Source organism: Macrosteles quadrilineatus, unplaced genomic scaffold (assembly GCF_028750875.1).
Source record: "Macrosteles quadrilineatus isolate MER2022 unplaced genomic scaffold, UCM_ALF_1.0 Scaffold_3__2_contigs__length_128488019, whole genome shotgun sequence".
Classification (NCBI taxonomy): Eukaryota; Metazoa; Arthropoda; class Insecta; order Hemiptera; family Cicadellidae; genus Macrosteles; species Macrosteles quadrilineatus.
In genome coordinates this window covers 75,363,622-75,385,968 of record NW_026542596.1, presented here as the reverse complement: position 1 = coordinate 75,385,968, position 22,347 = coordinate 75,363,622, and the positions used below count along the sequence as shown (strand labels likewise).

At 36.3% G+C, this 22,347-nt stretch overlaps 1 protein-coding gene across 4 annotated transcripts in view; it reads right to left on the bottom strand.

Moving 5' to 3' along the window:
* Positions 1-6,035: 6,035 nt before the first annotated feature.
* Positions 6,036-22,347, bottom strand: part of LOC128990281 (uncharacterized) — a 188,886-nt gene continuing 172,574 nt past the window's right edge. For 3 of the 4 annotated variants that reach the window (XM_054412600.1, XM_054412603.1, XM_054412602.1), the window contains exons 5-10: positions 21,988-22,155; positions 18,808-19,006; positions 10,970-11,184; positions 10,297-10,396; positions 8,883-9,095; positions 6,036-7,249 (exon numbers count right to left, since the gene is read on the bottom strand). In XM_054412600.1, the coding sequence (XP_054268575.1) occupies positions 7,137-7,249; positions 8,883-9,095; positions 10,297-10,396; positions 10,970-11,184; positions 18,808-19,006; positions 21,988-22,155 (1,008 nt within the window). In that variant the 3' untranslated portion in view covers positions 6,036-7,136. The remainder of the gene's footprint in view (positions 7,250-8,882; positions 9,096-10,296; positions 10,397-10,969; positions 11,185-18,807; positions 19,007-21,987; positions 22,156-22,347) is intronic. The other variant, XM_054412601.1, reaches the window with a different exon arrangement.

The following is a 22,347-nucleotide window of genomic DNA, read 5'->3' as shown; positions in this document are numbered from 1 at the left end:
TAGCATCTCCTCCCTCCCCTAAAACTTTTCTCCCCAGCAACCAGTTCACCACCGCGCTCCTGTGTTTGTAGATGTTTACCTGTTTCAGTTCGCGTTGTTGTGTGTGACTTGTGCGATGATGTGCTTGTGACTTGTGATTATAGCCGAAGTTTTTCGTAATGCCGGGCAGTCAAGGGAAGGCACTAAATAGTCAGGCTAGGACGATCGTGCTCAGTGTCGTACGGTATTTCCAACAGGAGAAAATAAATAATGGGCCGTTAAGGAACGTTAATCAAGTTTTAAAACGGGTTGCGGAAGCTTGTAATATAAGTCTACGAACAGTGGCAAATATTCGGAACCAGGAGAAAACAGCTGAGAAAAACGATGACGGGAGTCCTGTAATGGCAACACCAGGTAAAAAAAGAAATAAGCAAAAACCAGTTACGGATGTAGATAATTTTGACATTGATGCCATAAGGCGACATGTATACCCATACTACAATAGGAAAGAAGTTCCAACCGTTCCCAAACTATTAAAAAGTCTGAATGAATGTGGAATATTTAAGGGTAAACACACCTCCCTTCGTAACATTTTAAAGAAAATTGGATTTAAGTACAAGAAAATTAACAAACGTAAGGTACTAATTGAGAAATCCGATGTGGCACTTGCAAGATACCGTTTTTTAAGGGCTTCCAAACAGATTGACTGGAGTAAAACTGTATTTTTGGACGAGAATAAATATGATGAATAAAAACATGGATGAATAAAAACACTACGAAAACTACAGGGTGGACTGATGAAACTGTACAGGGTAGTCTGGGGGCACCAATTGGGAAAGGAAGTAGAATTATTGTTTGCCATGCTGGATCAGCAAAAGGGTGGATTAACTCTGAACCACTTATATTCGGTTCAAAAAAGACTAACGACTACCATGAAGAGATGAACTCTCAAACATTTGAAAAATGGTTTCAGGAATCTCTGCTTCCCAACGTTGAAAGAGGGAGCACAATTGTCATGGACAATGCGTCTTATCACTCTCGAATTTTAGATAAAGCTCCAACAATGAAAAATAGAAAAATTGATATAATTAAGTGGTTAACGAACAAAGGATTGCCTTTTAACCCTACATTAATTAAACTCGAACTTATGGAACTGGTTAAGAGGGCTAAACCCCCACGTCCTCAGTATGTCTTAGATAAAATGGCGGAACAGTTGGGACATAGAATACTAAGACTTCCCCCGTACCATTGCGAGTACAATCCAATAGAAATGGTGTGGGCTTGGCTTAAAGATTATGTAAAGGAGCGAAATGTGACTTTTAAAATAGGCGATGTTGAAACATTATTCCGGGAAGCAATCAATAAATTTACGCCAGAAACGTGGGCGAGATATGTCTCACACACGGAAAAATTAGTAAATAATGCCTGGGAAGCAGAAGGTCTGCAACACGAAGACGTGGAACAGTTTATACTGTAATTTGGGTGGGGACGATGATGACTCTGATAGTGACAGTGACAGTGGCAGCGAGGATGAAGATGTTGATGATGATCTCCAAGAGTACGAGTTTCCTCCGGGTGTGTTTGACGACTTGGGTGTTTCGCCGTTGGATTAATAATTCGTCGTGAAGATTGGCAGATCCAGGTAAATGTTTTAATTATTACATTATACAACTGTAAACACGGCTTATATTTGTCCAATTTAAATTATTTTTTTATATTAATTATCATTAAAGTTTGACCTAACATGTTATGATAAGAAATATTTAAAAAAAATTATCAGATAAAAAAAGTATTTGCAATTTCAAAAGAGCCTTTCTCATTAAGGGCACCTCGAGCCAAAGCGACAAGAAGCGGGCGCTCGCCTCGGCGGTGCGACGTTGCCGATACAAAATTCACACGGAACACCAAAAATCCCAAGTGCAAAGTTATCGCGCGCGTAGTATAATATCGGCCATGACCACGGTTGGGGGCAATCTGTGGGATTGTTGAGCTGATTATGGGCTCAGTGTAAATCAGTTGTAGGTATGGGTGCGATGGGCTCACACCCCCATAGGCGCGGGCGACAGCACCACATCGCCCACTGTGATCAGAGATTGCAATGGATGGCTCTCTCGGTTACATAATGGACTGCCACAAGGGTCTGTAATAGTTCTTATCTTATTTATGACCCCGGTTTACTCGCACTTCTACTCGTAATCTCAACACCATTGTCGGACTATTTGTATGGAGGATGTCGCGGTAAACTGTCGGATTATGGTGATTTATAGACAACAGGTCTCAGGAAACGCCGGTATTGGTATTGCATTAAATGTTCTTGCAGGAGAAATAGTCGGGGTAGAGTGAAGAGTGGCTACTGTATTTCAGTCAGTGATCACAGTGATACAGCCCTAAGGAACATTAAGCTGACAGAAATGTTCTGTCGATAGGATCTTAACTGTGTAAATAGAAGATTTTTTTATTAAAAAAAATTAATTTAATCTTTCTACTGAGGATAGGTCACAGAAAAATTAAGGAATGAAAACAGAGTATTCAAATTAACTCAAAAAAGGTTTTCACTTCCCAATTATTATTTATTCTGGAATGATAGATCCTTCCAGATATTTACTAGGTTTTGTCATAACCTTTTTGTAATGTCAAATTTTAAACAATTTTGGAAATAATATAAAAACGAATGAAAGATCCTACGAAAATATTGAGTTTAAAATTGAATACTGTCCTGTCTATTTGCCATATGCGTTAATAGATAGTTCTGACCTTAGCACATGAAATTAAAAGATTTAAATTATATAATTTAACATTACAATTTGACATTCCCATCTATTTAAATTCTTGAATCTTTAACATTTGTGAAACAGGAATTTTCTAAATGTGACTTTTCTGTAAAAAAACCAATACACATTGCGCAATTTACATACATTACCAATTCCTAAACATTTAACAACTTTTTTCAAGATGCACTTACTGTACAATGGCATAACAATTTTTAATTCACTTCCACTTTCTCTTAAACTTGAACCAAACCTGTTAAAATAAAAAAAAACAATTAAAATCTTTGTTGATAAAGTTAACTTGTTACAGCGTCCAAAAATTTGCAACTGAAATCAGTTCCAAGAATAGTGATGTAAATATTTATATATAAAACTGTTATAAGTATTGTATAAGATTGTATATTGGCAAATAGTTCTTAAATACGGTATATGTAAGCCAACTTTTATTTCATTGATGACCTAGCCAATACAACCTGTATACATTAATAAATAATATTCTGGCCCAATAAATGATTTGATTTGATTTGATAATAAAGACTAACTATGACAAGTTTTAAGGCCAACATTTATTTTTCAATACTACTACAGTAGAACCTTGATAACAAGACTCTCATGGGGATTGTAAAAAAAGACTTCTTATCAAGGTTTGTAATAACATGTGATTAGGAGTAAAATAATTTCAAGGGGATTTCAAAATGATACTTGTTATGAAGGCTGACTTTTTATCGAGGGTCTTCTTATTAAGGTTCCACTGTATATGTGATATGCATGTTTTTTCACACTATGGACTGTTGTATTATAATCTTTATGGTATTCCTGCATTGATACTTGGTGAATTTATATTTTTACCCCATATGTCTAAGGAATATATAAAATTACTTGAGTGATTTCACCCTTAATTGATTGAAAAACATTTTTGATATCTGTTTCAATTTAATCTTCAAATAACATAATTGTTTGCGTTGTAATAATTCTTCAAAGGGCGATCACAGTGTGTTTTTCATAACTTCTTTTTAAAATCCAACGAAAAAACTAAATGATAGACCACTGTACATTTTGCTTTCTACCTATTATCATGACCCCTGTGTGTAGACTTCCAGTCAATTTGGTTTCCATGCAAAGATCAGGGAGTGTACAAAGGAGGAGGATTTTGTAACATAAATATTTATTTTATTATAATTGAGATTAAACCTCAGCATGCGTGTCGTATTGTGCAATAAACATTAGTTTAAAAGATAGAAATGTATTTTATTAGATAATGATTAATTGGACCCTGATTTTACTGTTTATTTAATCCGGTAACTTGTTGTTTGTCGTAAATTAATAAGACAAGTATGAAACAAGAAAATACATGAAACATTTAGTACAGCGATTGCAGACTTAAAACTTTAATTAATGCTTTGTAAATATATAAAATACCCCCGCCGCAGCAAACCTGCCGTCTAAGCGAATTTCCATTTGTCCGAATTGATTTTCAATTGATCTATTTAAATAACATTGGGTTAAACGAGTACCTAGGTTTGCTGCTACAAGGAAACTAATAAAGTAGTGTGTTTTTAGTAAAATATTGATAGCTTACTATAAAATAAATAAATTTGCCAAGTTTGATCAAAATATATCCATAAAGAAGCAAACTACAACATTTTACAATATTCTCCATAAGAATAACATGGGAATTTTAAATTTACCATTTTTTTAGTTTTCTCCGTAACCAATAACCGTACAAAAACACTTTGATATACTGAATTGTTTGTTTTTTTAAGCTCTTTAAGAAGGTTTAGAGAAAAATTGGGAAATTTCGTGTTTTGAGGGTAAGAAGTGAGAAAAACCAATTTTTACCCCATAAAACCCCCCATAAAACCCTGTTCCCATGGTCCGATCATGCTGGATCGCGAACTCATTCAAGTTTATCCCGCCTTACACCTTCAAACCAAATTTCATCAAAATCGGATAAAAACTACTCAAGTTATCGTGTTCACGGACACATATATATATATATAAATCTATATATATATATATACCTATATATATATATACATATATAAAAATTTGAACGAATGGTGTTTTTGGCCTCTGGGGACATTAAAATGAAAAAGTAAATCGGTCCCGGGCCTAAGTCTTACCATGAGACCTACGGTAATAGCTACTTCCCTATAGGGAAATTCGCTAAAAGGCAATAATAAAGAAATCTGTTACATCTCTGCGCCATTGCAGTTACGAACTGATTTCTTAATACCATCAGTAAATTAATTTTGGCTGCAAGCTGAAGTTATATATGAAGATTTTTCAAATTGTTATCCAAACACATATTCTTCAGTTCTGAGATTTCTTCTTACTTTATTTTGGTTTCGAAATAATAACATAGTTATTCTGATTTTAGTTTTTGCAAGTTTTTTAAGATTTTTCAACTGATGATTGTTTTAAAATATGATTTAATTTTCAGTTAAGTTAATAACCTCGTAGTACGAATATTTTTTAATCTAATAAACAAATGTTTTAAAGTGCGAAATTCCTTCAAGGATCGATAACCTATACTTCAAAAGGTAGTCTTACAATTATTTCTTGAAGATCTAAGAACATTGTGGTTTGTTAAACTTATAAGCCAAACAAACTGTATACATTGATACAGAGCCGGGAGCAGTTTGTTTTCTAACACACGCTGTTACCAGATATGTTTTATAACTGTCAGTTTACTAACTGTAAAATGAATTTTTGTAAATTTAGTTACATAAAATGTGCAATGCTAAAATGTTAAGGCCTTGTAAACAATTTACAATAAAAAATAAATAGCTGTAATATCAATGTATAATGCTATAATTTTTTTTCGTTATATTTAAAACTGAAAGTTAGTTAACTAACTCACTATATCTTATTAATATTTTGTCATAACAAATTCGAAATTAATATAAAGTGATATAAAATGATGCATTTTTTTCGTGTTTATTTACCAATAACCATATATTTATCACAGCTTAAGCCTAATATGATTAAGCTGATGATAGCATGAACAGTTATACATTTAAACTGTGATAGAGAATTTTGTTTTATTCCTTCTTCAGTCGTTCACATGTTATACATTTTCATCAAATGTAAAAAAATAATAATGTGTAAAATATTTCCATATTATTTATTATTTTAAAAAGTTAACTTTCATTGTGTCTTTTACTCTCAACTTAATAAGCAATGCCAAACTTCAAAATAGCAACAAGTCTATTAACATTTTTATTAAAGCTTGTATCGTTTTATCACAAAATTGAGAGGAAAAGGACTGTAAAGAATCACTACGTACACATTCCATCACCGTTTATTTCAATGTACAGAGCGATATAAAACAGTCATTAGCTTACGATAATATAGCACACGCATGGTGTTACTAGGCTATGTACACAGGAGAGCATGTCTACGATCTAGGTCTAGCTAGTGTCTAGGTACAGTCTAAATAGACAACTGCACAGTCTATAGCTAGGACCGGTGCTCGGGCGAACTGTGACTAGGTACAAGTCGGACAAAATGCTCTCTAATCGATGTTAAAGTAATAACTTATAAATACAGAAGAAAATTACAACCTTAACATAAATGTCATTGACATTACAGAACTCTTATAGAGCAGTGCTGCTGCCTCGTGTCAGACAGGCGATGATAAAGTTTGAATATAAGTTTTCTGCAAATTAACCTGTAATTAACCTGTAATTATATAAAAATGTGGTTTAACGCGTCTTAAAACCTGTAGATTTAATTTGAAAGGATTACGTGTTTATAATATCATGTAATATTGGTAATGTTTTTATTCAAACTATAAAACATAAATATACCTACAAAAAAATATACACGTCGATTAAACAAGGATTACGGTAAAAAAAAAAAAAATGTGTTTCTTTTGAGTTTGGAATTTTTAAAATAAAAAAAAAACGAATTTTGAATAAAAAGCATACGTTTAATGGTTCTGGACTCGTCTGACAGCAGGCAGGTGCAAGAAGAACTGAAAGCGATGAAGAGGGCCCAAGTTTGGGAAATCAGGCAGTCTTCAGCGCAGACTTACAGTATACATTACAATTACACTATATACATGTAGTGGCTAGTGGTATAGCTATCACGTACACTATACAACACAGGCGAATAAAAAAAATAAATTATCAACATAAAATGAATACAAGGCAATTCTGGTAAATAATTGCTGGATAAATCCTTGACCACAGTTTGAATGAATCTCTTGAGAATGAGTATTTTCGGGGTTATGAGTCTTTGCATTTGCATTTCCCCTATTAGGATGTTCAAGCCGGGAGCGGTGCCGTAAAGTGGTGGGGGTAACGCTCGCCTGTAGCGCTGGCATTCCGGCTTCTGATTGGTTGAGTTGCAGTGGTGGGGGGCCAGTGACGTCATAGTAGTTCCCTAGTCCCACTCTCCAATGTACATCGTGCGTGGCGTTGACGGTATGTACCCGCGTGTAGGGATTGGTAAACGCCCGTATATGTGGTTGTAGGGCGAGTCTAGGTGTTCAGAATCTGGAAAAATAAATAGTTTTTATTAAAGAGTAACTTCCATGTTTATGGTTCAGAGGTAAATATGTTCAGCAAGGAATACTACTAGTCATCAAAAATTAGAACTTTTCCCTGGGATAGAAAAGAACGTACGTAAAAATATGCGAGTCAAATGAAACAGGCTCCTATTGCTTTAATAAATTGTTCATTAAGCATCATTTTTAAATTCCATTACTTAGTTTTACATTGTCTCAATAATGGATAGAGTAATTTAACAAAGGTGATCTTAAAAGCATTATAAAAATCTTTTAAAGCTATTATAGCGCTTGGGGTTTCTTACCAACCCTATAACACCCATAATAATTGTGATAATTTATAACACCTTTTCAGGGTTTTAATACATTTTAACATTGTTTAAGTGTGATTCAATGTCACGATTGCTTAACTTTTTTTTGAACAACAGATCTTTAATTTTATATACACATCTGCAAACACAGTGAATTATATACACCTAGACTTTTTATTTGAATACTTATTTTACCCTAAAATAATATAAATACATTTTTTATGGATTTAAAGTGAGGTAAGTAATTTACATTAACATGCTTTACACAGACATTGTAGTACCAGTGTTACGGTGTTATTATAAAACAATAAGTAGTAGAATCATGCAAACAGGACACAACAATATACATCAACAATAACTACTACAAATAAATATATTCAAAAAAAGTCTTACGAAGAAGAATAATTTTATACATTAAGTCAATGTACCCTCTCTACCATTATTGAAATGTGTGTGTTAAGAAAATACAGATTCGTTATGTATAAAATATAATTATTTTAAAATATGAAAAAAACACTCTGCTTGAAATGATAGTTCGATACTGATCATTATACTGTATTGAAATTTGTCAATTTTCAACTGATTTCATAATTAAGTAACTGTTTGCTTTGTTATTCCATTAGTAAGTTTGAAATTAACAAGCCTCGTACGTATAAAAGTTAAACCAGTATGTATTATTAACTCTAACGCAATTTCATAAAATAAAAAAAATATTATAATTATTTACTTATGTATAAAATCCAACAAGTCCACTTAATTGCGCCTACATTAGAGTATGTTGGGCAAATCGCTGGGCACTCAACCGCAATTAAGTGCCCACCTTGCCCGCTAACCGTTTGCATGTCTAAGATTGCCCAATTCAGAGTTTTTCTGCTCTGGTAATCATCTGTTACTCGAGACTGCAACGATTGTCTTCCTTGCGCAATGAAACAAAACTGTTTCTGTGCGTATATTTAGACAGCACAATATTTTAAAAAGGAATATAACGGTTATTTGAATTCGTAGCTTTGAGATTAAAACTATTTTCTTTAAGATTGTCCAATTTTATTTATTTGTCGTTAAACAATTTACTTGTGTATTAGCAGTAGTTAGCGTCTATTGTTTGGGACTAGAGGAAAGAGTTTAAGTTCTAGACCTTCTTGTATTACCCTATCCTAAAAAAGAGACTGTAATAAACACATAAACACAATCTTTAGATGATTTTCAAACCATCTTTTGTAGAATTCCAACAACCCAAGATAGAACACTGAAGAAGGCACACGTGACGTGATGTTAGTGGAGTGCATGTAACACCGTAACACCGATACATACATGGCTGGGGTTGGTGTGTGTAGAGGGTCATACCCATGCCACTGTCGTAGCTGCGGGCGTGCCACAAGGGGTGGGGGTGTGCGTGGTTGTGGAGAGGGGGTAGCGGCGCAGGCATCATGGGGTAGCGCGCCATCTGAGCCGCTATGGCTGCCTTGTCTTTGCTCTTGACAAAGTTGGGCACCCTGGCACGCAGTCCGCAGTAGTACGGATCGTCTGTAAAACACAAAAATAAATAAAAAAATACTGAGATGTTCAATGAGGTTTTTTATGAAAGTTGCTTGAAGGTGACTTTGTTATGTTCCCGATAGCCTTAGAACCATACTTTTGATTTTAGACATTTCATCATGATTAAGATTCAAATTTTAAAACTAAAGAAAGAAATCTTTGTTTGTTTACACTTAACTCTATATACTAAGAGTTGGACATATTAAACGTTATCTCCTTCAAAAAAATACATAGTTAAGACTATACCTACTCCTAAGTAAGTCTCGGGTGTTAATGGTAAAAACTAGATAGAGATAGGAACTGTACTGAAATTAAAAAATGTATACTGTTTCAGCAATTTCTATTCATCGTAAACATCTCGACCATATATTTCCCAATTCGCCGATGTTTAGGTTATAAATGATTTTTACCTCACAAAACGTGCTAAACTGTCTACAAACATGAGTCACTATGAGATCACTATTGGTTCGGCACGTCAAGGCACTTCGCAAACTGTGGACCACCGTATTGAGCCATTAATTGAGAAACCTAATACGCAAATACCCTCGAGGGACGTAATCCATCAAAAACGCTTATTAGCGAAGTTGGAGGTTCTGGTAGCTTTGAATTCGTGTCCGAAGCTCCAAGAAAAACATCGTGCCGCCTCCGGCTCTAGCGGTGTTCTAGTGTAGATTTTGTGTTATAACACTGCTCGCACCACCCTTGGTCCGGTGAGCTACACCCCCAATGAGTTGATCCGCTCTGCCACCCAAACCGGGAGTAATTGTTGCATAATTGAAGGCCATCCTCCATTAAACAGCTGGCATTTCCCGCGCTCGCCAACTCCAGGTGACCGAATGGGTCCACTTTCACTGTTCTGCAAGTCCCCCAAGCTCTCCCAGGTAACTGGGTCGGCCGGTGTTCGGTGTACGCAAACGTTCGCTTTCTACGGTGAATATGTAACGCAGAATGTCGTTGGAAAACGTTGACTATAGATGCTGGGACCGGTTTGTGAACTGTTTCAAAAATCAATGTGAAATTTCTTTTGATTGGATTTCGTTGTGGTTCTTGATTGGATAGGTAAGGGGAACTATTTCAACGATATGAACATTTTACATTAATGTTCGAAAAGAGCTTGGAATTAAACATTGTCGGTTTGATAATTTGAGGAATTGTATTTTCTCGTGTGTTATGTTTCAAATATTCTCACCGTATTTCTTGTCCTTGGTCTTATCTCTGGTGCCCCGAGATGATGGGAAGTTTTTGACTGCGAGTCTATTCTCTTCCTCTTCTATGTCGTCATAGTCAGGCTGAAACAATTGTCCATGTGTTAAAACACAATTTACTATCGTTGTAATTCTAAAGCTTACTTTGAATATAAATGTAAGAAACCCTATAATGTTTAGAAAATCTTTGTATTGCATCATCATCATCATTGTAACCATTGACTTTTACAGGTGTTAAAAAAAATCTGGACCTAGACCTTGTCTAATTGGATCCCCAAGATGATTTTAACTTTAAATAACCATGAAGGTGGGGAAATTTGTATTAGTAAACATCTAAAGATTGTGTTTATTTATTATTGATTGAATGCCAAATCACTGTGGATACATGGTTTTTATGTCCTAGGGTGCTAGGCATTAGCCCGGGTTGTTTCTCACATCACTTCAGGCTAGACTTAAGAGTTGGAATTATCATTTAGATAAAATCCGTTGTTGATCTGGTGGGATTTGAACCCAGGACCTCAAAGACTGAGGTCTCTTGTCTACAACTAGACCAGCTCACTCCCTATAGAGACACATAGAGGGAGGGTGATATAGTTAGGTAGAACACACAAAACAGTTAATTGTAACATTAATGTATGATGATGAGACTATGAATACCTTGGGTATGTCATGGGGATAGGGATTGTCTCCCCTGGGTGGCAGTTTGGGTGGTTTGTCACTACGCCGCACATGCTGCGCCACCCCCACACTGCCGCCTCCACCACCCCCAGAGCTGCCTGAAGAGCCGCCCCCGTTACCCGCCACACTGTAGGGGTCCTCGTCCGGTATGGGTATGCGAGGTCTGTTGCGGATATCCACTGTCGTACGTTTCACTGTAACACAAAAGTGAATCATTATGCTGAAGATGATGCACAGAATGGTAAATTACTATGTTTAAAAATCATGGAAATATTTCTTACAATGTTGAAGACTGTGGGAGGAAGAGTTATTCGGCGATAATCATACTTGAATAAAAAAAAAATCTTCACAGAATGATTGTATAACAACAGAAACTTAGGTTGGCATGAATTGAGTATATAAAGCACGACGTTTTTCTTAAAACGTCTTTCTAGAACCCATCCCTGCACCCCTGCGTGTAAGGTTTCGTAAAATTATTATTATGTGTTAAATTCTGTGATGCCACAAATATACACAAATATAGTCAATCCAGTCTTCAATCATAAACACAATTTCGGAAATATTTCATGTTCCTGTGAGAAAGATTTCGTGTAAAAGAGTGAAGGTTTTTACGACAAATGAGTTCATCCCTATATTGGCAAATCGAACTTTTAGCCACGGCAATGACCTCAATACAACATTCTTGGTAAAGCTATGTTATTACGCTATTTCCGGCGCGAACCAAACCCTCAAGTCCTCCGGTCCAACTGATTCGATTCGCCTTGCGACAACTACAGCTGATGGACTGTTTTTGCCCTGGCAAATCGGTCGGGCCGGAGACAAATGGAAGGCACTAAAGGCGATAGAGTCAAGTAGGAAATTGGAATGGAACGGTTGACCAATTGCAATTATATGTTCAGCGGAGTTGAAGTGAAGGCGGCCTTGGGGGCGTGGTTCGGTTGCTCAACCCGCGTTGCAGCTAGAGTAGCCAGATGGCTCTATCTTGGTAATGTATTCGTCCATTGGTAATTATAGGGTAGAGTGATAGAGCGTGTGTATATGCTGATGTCTAGGTTTAATTATTTATTTTGTACGCACTCTAACTTCGAGATCGGCGCTGACTTCAATGCTGGACCCTGGCAGACTGTTAGTTTATGTCAACATTATAAGAGCGTAAAAAATATTCTCTATTTTAACTTGTCGTACTCCAGGATTAAGAATTAAAATACTCATAGTTTCTCATTTAATTATCAGTACTTTTGGACATTGTCTAAACCCTGGAACTCCCAGTTAGGGGTAGCAAAACATCTAATTATTAAGATTAAATTATGATATTTCCAATTAAACTGTAAAATACTATACCAAATCATTGGTAATATAAATATTGTTTTATAACCTTCACCTTAACAAAGATTTACAAAAAATATTCAGATTTAGTAATAAACTATACACTTCAGCACCATATTTAGATCATGATTGTTTGAAACAATGATTTGTATTAGATCCCTCCCACGGTTGATGAACAACACATTCCTCCGCCTTTTGTTAGGTAAGGTAATCATTGGGCATATTAATTGCTGGGCCAAACTCGTTGAAACGTTGATTCGTAGAGATAATACCCAACAATTAAAGCCGGGAACGAAGAGCAAACACCGTCGAACCTGCCGAACAATGAAGGAGCAGTTGGAATAGTCATTGCAGAAAATAACGATACTCCAAGATTGATGATTCACTTTTCATTTTTTAAGTCGGCTGTCATTTCTTTGTCCGGTGGCCAATTTATTGGCAGTCATTTCAGCCAAGGTCGGCAGAAGGCCCAAGGTTGTTAAATAGTCCAATTTGCCCAGTTTGCTCGCGATTAATTTACAATTTATTCATGAATAGCCTGTGGGAATATTGTGCGTGGCATTGTCCTGTCGATGCCCCAGGATCTCGTGTTGTAATTAATACGATTTTTGAAGAATTCTTCGGTGGCAGGGAGGGCTACTATGAGAAGGGGGGTTTTCCCAATCAAAACACTTAGTAGTCTTTGATATACTGTGATAATTACTGGTGTAAACATTGATACTAGTTAACACTCGAGTCATTGTATCCGAAGTCCGAATAATTTAATCAATAAATTAGATGATCTGTTGGAGGGAGAAGTTGAAAAGCAAACGATTATCCAGTAGCATTAATTGAAGTTATAATGTTTGGATCTAAATCATGGTTATAGAGTAATTTAACAATGTTTACGTATTACTATGTGTAGATTTCTCATGATACATAATATAGATAATGATTATTAGATTGTAAAAAAATGTTAACTATTTTTTCCATCCACTTTGCTTTAATGATCATTCCATTCCTTCCATTCCTTCTCGAAGATCTACTAGTATAGCAACGCATTCCATCACTGGTAAGTCAGTCTTCAAAACATATTGTTTTGAAAGCTTCGTCGTTTACTAAATAATGAAGCCTCAGGGTTCTTATTCCGTTGTAATACTATACAATACAAATGCCTATAATCATTAAACTTCTATCCATATTGTCATTTCAAGTGAGGATATGGTTTGTGCTTCACTTCTAGCAAATCATAGAAACATCCTTCGCTATCCTGTCTTCAGCGGGCGCACAACCGGAGCGAACTCACGTGTCTGTTAGCTGGATTAGCGGCTTAGCATAACAAAGGACTGTGCAGAGATCGCAGCAGGGAGCAATCGGACCACAAACCGCGATCATCAGAGTGCCACTCACCCGGGCAAAACATCGGGGGGCAATGTCGCCACACACAGAACAATGCGGGAGCTGCGGAACCGGTGGCGGAGAGACAAAGGAGGAAGAAACAATAATTGAAAAGCCAAAAATCATAACAGAACTCTACAGGGGCCAAAGGAATTACCGTTATAAGTTTCTGGGTGGTTCGAAATGTATACTGTCACTATTATATATACTTGTAACTGGGAAGGTGGTAGCTGTTTATGAGAATATTCTAGATCAGGAGATTTAGATCTAGGCTTAGTCTCATACTGAAATTAATTTTGTATTATATAAATACTCAATCATTAAGATGGAGACGCCACCAATGTGCGTATTTCAACCCAAATATGAGTGAAGGATGAGTGTAGAATGGAGTGAGGTGATCAATGTAGCTTTGTTACTGACTTAGATCAGCTGTTTATTGGCCAGGGTCATTTATTTAAAGTTCAGGAACAGCTGGGTCCATTTTTGAACCATCTTTAATACTTTATTCTGAACAAAAAACTACTAACATTTTCACGATCGGACCGGTAAAATTTTGATTGACAGGCAAGCACTAACCACTCAGCTATCCAGCCAATTATACAAGTGCAGTACTTGGTTTGTGTTCACTATCTTGCCATTTAAATCAGAAATTAATGACACTAAAACCCTAACAAAATCTTTTCCATAAACTTAGAATCTAAACCATTTTAATTTTAGAAAACAGTAAAAAGATAACGCAGGTAAAAATAATTTAACAGGGTGTCCCAGCGCAACAAGTTAACGACACCGTAGTCCCATCAACTTTACTACAACATTAACTGGCGTCATCTCCGCTCAACAGTCTTCCTTATCTTCAACACGCCAGATTGGATCACGTGACAAACATTACATCAACCACAGCAACGGAGGCACAATGAGATCCATTAATGCCAACAGTAACACACTCGACGGTTGTGTAACCATGTGATACGGATGGCACAATTGGAACTGTCACAGAACACTTTCCCTGCACTTTCACCCTTGGGAACTCACGGGACGTGATCTTACGGCGGGTCCAAGGGCAGGGAACTTGCTGGGTAACCTTCTAGAGACGTGAGTCAAATTGCACTCGTAAATACTTCAATGCTCTGCAACATTCTGTCATCTGTCGTTTTCACAATTCAGGATTCATAGAGCCCATACGTTAAAATTTAGGGATGTGATCCCTGCAATTGAGTACAATCAAAGTGTTCTTAAAAGGTTCGATTTTTTCACGAAGAGCTCAGTTTAGTTTACGTTGGGAGTTCATCTATAGGCCTACTACTTTACTGGGTGTTGCTTTTGGTAGCCGATATGATACCTGATTAAAAACCAGTGGAACAATGAAGCAACAACCCAAGCCAAATCCCTTTTTTTCAGTTTCTCATAATTCACACAACCAAATAATAGTATTCGTCTCACGTAAATTACTCTAGGAGTTTTGGTAGTGTAAGCTACATCATCATTATTCTTTACGTTAATGGACAATCCTAAAAATTCTCTTACCTACTCAGGTAAATATAATTTCATCATTCTGCTTCGTTGAATTTTGAAGTTGATTTTAAGTATCCCCCAAACACTGAAACAACCACTACTGTACCACATTTCCTTTCACAAGATTCTTTGAGAAAAATACTACAAACTTGGGCGACCTTAGCACGTGCGATAGACTACCTGATGTCCACGAGGCCAAGCACCGTGGAGGCTAAGACCTCAGTAACCTCCGAATGCTCCGATGATCCAGAAAGTGAATGTCATTCCTGATCGTCCAAGGGAATGTTGAACATTGTGTAACCGTTTCGTTGTTACAGCCGTCAAAGTGTTTGGCGTTTTGTTGTAGATATCCAGAAGCTGAAGGGCCCTCGAGTCTGCTGGAATTCAAGTGTGAAGATTGATCTTGGTCGTTTCAAGGGGACCAGATGAAGAAGTGGCTACTATTAGTTGTATTGCTCTTGGTATTGTGTATGTGTTGAAACTACATCTGGACCTATTAGGTTAGGGTTAGCATATTTCGATTGCACAGCTCATAAAACATGTTTCCGTGTTTACTTCAAGTTTAACTGACCTTCAACTGATTTTCTTTTGTGAGATTTTGTTGAGAATTTTTAATGTTTACAGTTCAACTTATAAGGTAGAGAAGTCAATTGATTTTTCGATATGTCTATGTAAATATGTAAAGTTCACATTTAGAAATACTATAAATTCCTTTCTCGTTAAATTCATTTTATTGACATATTTCTGGAAGATTTTTAGATGGAACTTCTCGTGACGTTTAATTTATTCTTAAACCCAACATGCTATGCTTGGATTTACTTAAACACGTAACAACTTTTTCCTCATTGATGGGGACAGCCCATATACTTTTTGGGTTGGTGAACCTGCTTGTAAGGCGATATTTGAGTTTGGTCACCATTATGAGAAGTTGAAAGTATGCCAGCACTGTTGTGACACGGATGGCGCAGCGATGCTGATTTCTGGCGCAGAACAGGCGTCATGCGCTGATTACAAAGTAAACTTTCGACTTCCCGGGCCCTCCTGGTGACGTAGTTACAGCTGTTGCGTTGCTTCGAAATGTCATTTTGGTATGCACGATCTGACAATTCTTCTAATTTGGCTTTAAATTTGATATTGGATATGTACCCTACGATTAATATGGATTATCCTTAAGGAAAATAGAATTTACCAGTGGGTTTGTTGCCACAGAAGTATAATATTATCTGGCACTATTAATTAGTCAAAATTTGACACTTAACCTTACTTATGGTAAGAACTAATCATCAAGAAAATGTTGGTTACAGAAACTGTAAAAAGGTTCCTTTGGTGAATCCCCCTTGAGACCTTTGACATCACATTCGCAAGTGTCTCGTCCCCAGAATACGCCAGAAGCGGTAACTCAGTGGTCAGCCATTGTTGTCTGCACGAACTCGAAGACACTAATTCTCGGATCGAGATTTTGTCTAGACAATGAGTTGAGCCAAGTTGCTGAATTAAGTAGGATATCGCACATGGGCTGGCATGCAATGTAAATTTATGTCTTCCTTTTGCTTGTCAACTTGTTTACAAATATGTATTCATTTGAATCTACCAAGCGGTTACAAATATTTTAAACGTCGGATCGCACCGCGGTGGCTGTTCGCCTTTGTTATGGACGACAATACTTCTGTGTGATGGTTTGCCACCGGTGATGGACACCGTGTCCAATGTGAAGTCTGACGTTTTGTTCCTTGGAATGAGGTCTTTTGTATAGCCCGTATTAATTGGAGTATCGGCATTGTGTGAATGGCCAAGGACGGTGTTGTGTCTCGCGTTGACCGTCGCCTCTGGCCACTGACCATCTTCGTCTGGACACCATCTCTACACGTGCTTCTAACTTTTCGGACGTAAAAAAATAAATACTATATTTATTTTATCAAAATTATATACTTATATCCTTTCCTTCATCAACAATACTCTCTGGTTTCAATGTTTCAAGGAATGTAAAATAAATTGGTGTAATTTCCTCGCTAATTGCTTTGATCACAAAAAGCAACAGTTAAAACACAATTAAACTATGAAAGTTAGAACCCGTAGATTTTTCATTTATATAACCTCATTGACTGTTTATTATTTTACGGAATAGAAAATAATAATTTTATATTTCAAGTAGTAATTGTTTGATCAAAATTGAAAAGGACTCAATTTAAAAAATGAAAATATGAAAAATTAGAAAAGTTAATCTACATCTGATAGTTAAGTGCTTGCAGATGAGTTGTTAAAACCACGAGAACGTGTTCTTGTTTTACAAAATTTTCAAAATTCGTTGCAATTTTTTATCATGCTCAGAATTACACATTTTCTTCTATGTTTCAGATAGGTTAAATTAAAATGTAGAATCTGCAAGGATATAGAAGCGTCATTGCAGATAATATATTTATAACTAGAGTTTAAATTACATAACAACCAAAATGAATGTTTCCCGTCTTTGTCTTTCAGCTTTATTATACATAATGTTTTATCGACACCTCCAACAACGTGAAAGGCAATAAAATAGAGTTCTCTTCCACAAACGAACCTTCTAGACCCACACGTTCTGCCTTTAACGTCTATCAAAAAAGGCTTAACGATCTACAAGCAAACAATAACCTCCCTGCCTTGACCATGGGGTGGGCGGTATTCATCAATCGGGTAACATCAATTCAAGCTTGTCGATTATCTTTGATCCAAAGGTAGTCAAGGTTTCCCGACCTTTAAATGCACCCACGACTTGGTTCCTTTAACTGTAGTCGTACATACTATTCACCACGAGTATGAAGATATTTAAATTTGTAAGGAAAATAGTAATGTTTTTAATTTCGAAGATTAGATTCCCTTTTCAAATGTTGATACCAATAAGGATCCTAAGTAATGTAATCACACTAATAATTATTGATCTCCAGAAGAGGAGTACGTTCCTTCATTCATACCACTTTAGTTGCCACATTATTTCACTGACGGTTTACGTGCGTATTCAGCTGGTTATGGTGCCATACTTACTTCTCTTAACACTTCTCAAGCCTAAACTAGAACATCTGTCATTCACAAGATAAATGTTCCATCGAATTGCTATTGTACACCAACAAACCCTAGCGGTTTAACACTTTTCAAACTTTTATTTACACGAGAAATCAGGATCATAGAAGTTGATTTTATTTTATTCAACCCATTTTTCTGTGATATTTGTTCTTACAAATTCTCGACTCTGTACAATGGTTCTGACATTTGCAATCTAGCTTACGCAGTAAGTTGCTTCACACAACCCTTAAGCATTGATTTTAAAGTTATAATTTTGTTCCTAATCTAAGCGTAATCCTAATTATGCTCGGTAACATTGTTTATCCTGCCCTAATAGTGTTTTTCAAAGAGTGATTGTCATTTAAGGGACCACAGGATTTTTCGGTGGGTATATTACAAAGCAGTATTAGAAATTCTCGGTCAGGCCTACCTGAAGGGCTAAATAACTTCAGTCATAACTTCAGCTTTGATACTAGTCGTTCCGACATATATACACGTGGTAATATTCAAATGCCCTCCTTTTGACTTGAAATTAAATATTATTTTGACTATTTGAAGTTACTTACTTGGAGGTAGTTTTGACTTGAGCATGTCCATGGCGACTACGTTGATGATGAGCACCCAGATGGGACAGTCTAGCAGGTCTCCTTCCGCCTTGACGAAGGCGATGGCGCTGAGACACTGACATTCCAGGCGACGACGGTCTGGGTAAGCTCTGTGCAACTCCCGACTCACGTTGGCCTGGAACTTCTTCATGTCGAACAACTGAAACCAACAACCAGATTGGTGTGAAACTTGGAGTTTATGAAGGAATCTCAAGAGTAGTACCTGGAATACAGCTGGAAAGTATTGGCTTTGTAAAATTCACCTTCTGCTACGATTACGAATAATTGAGAGTTCATTTAACAGAGATCGAGATATTGCAACAGAATCATATTGAAGATAGAACAAGATAATTCATTAATATAGACTACGGTAAAATCAGGGGCTAAGTTTTATTTCATAAACAAGTATTAATATCCAAATTTAGGATCAAAGAATTGTTCTTTTACACCCACTCTGATAAAAATACAATCAAAGTACGAAGCTAAAATATTTTTTCCCATGTAGTTGTAACCCTCAGGGTTTGTTTGTAACCATTGCCATTTCCTTTTCTCTGGATTACAATGGATTTGAAATTTCATCAAGCGTTACAATGAGTTTATGGTTTGTTTTAAACAACGGGGAAAATTAGTTGTTCATCATTAATTAATTCCTTAGTTTAGCCTTTTGGACCATTCCAATGAATACAAATATTATTAATTGACCATTCACTTCAGATGCTAATTTCCTCGGAATGCGTCCCACCATTATTTTTTTTTTCATTAGACGATAGAAATTGAATTTTATTTATACGAATATGACACAAAACGGTTACCTCACATAAAATATATCTAACCGTTACAGTAATTTTATTGAGGCTTGTGATAGGTAGGAAAACGAACAAAAAAACTGTTGCGAGGAAATTCGTAAAGCCTATAAAACTGCAATCACGTGTTTTAGTGTGAGAACCAACGTTGCGGCTGCAGTATGACCTTTTTTATCTAGCTATATCTAATCTGTGGAGATTTCGCTGGGTGCAATTTTAATGTCTAGTTGGTTGAGGTCGATGCTCTAGAGATGGAGTCTAGGACGCCTCTAGGATGACAATGGCTGTGTCTATCTCACGTACATCTGTCATGATTGAGTCTGCCGCTTCATGACCCTGGTCTTGCACTTTGCTGCATCTCTATCAAACTCAGGTCTTCATAACTCTTTGAAATTTTTCCGACTTGCCATTATTGGTGGTGCGGTGTGTACACAGCGTTGACAGTAGAAAACTAAATTTGCTTCTAGAATCGTTACCTTTTTGGCTTAGTGAATAACTATCTTATATCCTGAATGGAAGTTAGAACAATCATAATCCTAAATCTGGTATTGAATTTTCAATGCATTCATTTTAATTTGTTAGGTAGTCCACTAGCATACTGTTGAGTAAGCTAACTATTCAACCCATTTTAGAACAAATTTACATTTTTAATTGAATTAAGTAAATCGACGAGTGTACGTTGTATACAACTTGAGTGAATTTTAGCACAATAACTGAAATTAGTTGTCTATGAAAATCTACCACTTTAACTCTTGAAAGTAATAAACGGTAAAAATATACTTCACCCAGCCAATGAAAGCCTTAATTATCAAAGTTGGTTTCGTTTTAACTGCCCCTGTGAGACTCAATGTAATTTTCTTGACCAATACATAACTGAGAATTCCCCTATTACTCTTGGAATTCCAAGCAACTCAAAGTAGTGCAAATGCAAACAGTTAACCGTTGAACCCCAGGGGCAATCAGCTGACATTTCACCGGTCTCATTATCGTTATCAATCACGCCCAAGGCTTCATAGCAACCTTGCTCCGAGCCTAACCTCTCATGCGTCTACTCCTACACTCTTATTGTATCACACTCTTCCATTTTTCATTTTCCACAGGCACGACCTTGGGTCCCGCCCTCTTCCTATGTTTCGCTTCACTTGTCTAGAGTGGATATGGTTTTCCCACGATGAAAAAGTGCACGTTTTTACTTTACTTTATAAGCGATGAGGCTTTTGTAACAAAATTTAAGTAACACATTTATTTTCTTAGTTAATTTACGTCTTGAAAACCCAATGGCTTCCTGTATGACCGCGACTGAACTACGTTACTCCGCGACCAGAGAAAACCTGCCATGAACTACGTTGATAGTTGTACCTTAATACATCAGTTAGTTATTACTAAAATAACTATAAAACGTTCCACTATATAATAAGGGCTCTACATCGCCTCTCACATCATTTGAACATTCGCTATGTTTCACAACTGTTGTAGCAGAGCCATTATGTAGATGGTCAAACACATTACATACGTTTTAAAACGTAAAGAAAAGTTCTTTACGTTCATGACGTAAGGAACTTTGACACGTGGCCAGAATCAATTAGTTCTAAACCACATTTACAACTGTTTGTTTCTATATAAGAATAAAACCTCTTGACGAAAGGTACAGAGGACCATACATAAAGACTTTGCCATTAAATAACAATCACACTATCATTGGAGGACTCGAAAAGTAGAGCAGCAATTGTGATTAGAATGAATAAGGCCACCAATTGAGAACCTTGAGGCGCACCTAAACAATCGCCTACTCATTGTTCATAGTACGTTGAAACTGGGTTAGGATATTTATCAATCCTGGTTCTTTGTTGTCTATTATTTGATAGGTGTTATGTTGATGCTTAGTTTTTAAGTTTTACATTCTTACAGGATTATCGAAAGTTATCTAAGATCTTACCAACGTTATTGCCTTAACGAAAATAGATTGTAACTGCTAATGCACAATGAAAAATATGACGAACATTTTCATAATAGTCTACTTCTTCTTGTTCTTGTTGCGGATTTCTGCAGCTTGCACCGTCTCTCCGCACCCAGCTTCCACAAATAATAGTCTACTTACCTACATTAATGTTCTAATTTACTGTAATAAATTATATAAAAATTAAACAACCTGAATGTACTATAGACTCACCATAAATTTCACTGTCTACCCACTGAAAAAGTTTATTCGCCATTTTCAACTTGTGTTTTGTGAAATGAAACAATTATTTTAAAAAGTTCTGAAAGTACTATAAACACAGTGGTTCTTTAGAACTGAAATAAGTTATTATTTATGCTTTTATTTAATTCCTCCACTTACCTTGACTGGTTTTTCTGGCTCAAGAGCACAGTTTGGCAGTTTGAGCACATCACTTCCTATGCTGGTCTCTTCCCCAGGACCCGCCGCTGTGCTTTTGACGTACACGTTGCATTTGGAGACGCGCTTCACCAGGATATTTCCTTGGTCATCCATCTTCACTTTAACTCCCTGAAAGAAAAATTCATCAATTTAGGTTTACATTTATTCAAACAATAGTACAATGAAGTAAACATATGAAACCTGAACCCAATCAAACTACCCGGAAAACGTCCCCAGTAGCTTTTGAAATGGATACTTAAACCACAAATTAAAACAAAATCGCTATATTTGGGGAAATCGTTAAAAACCTGTCAAGTGTTT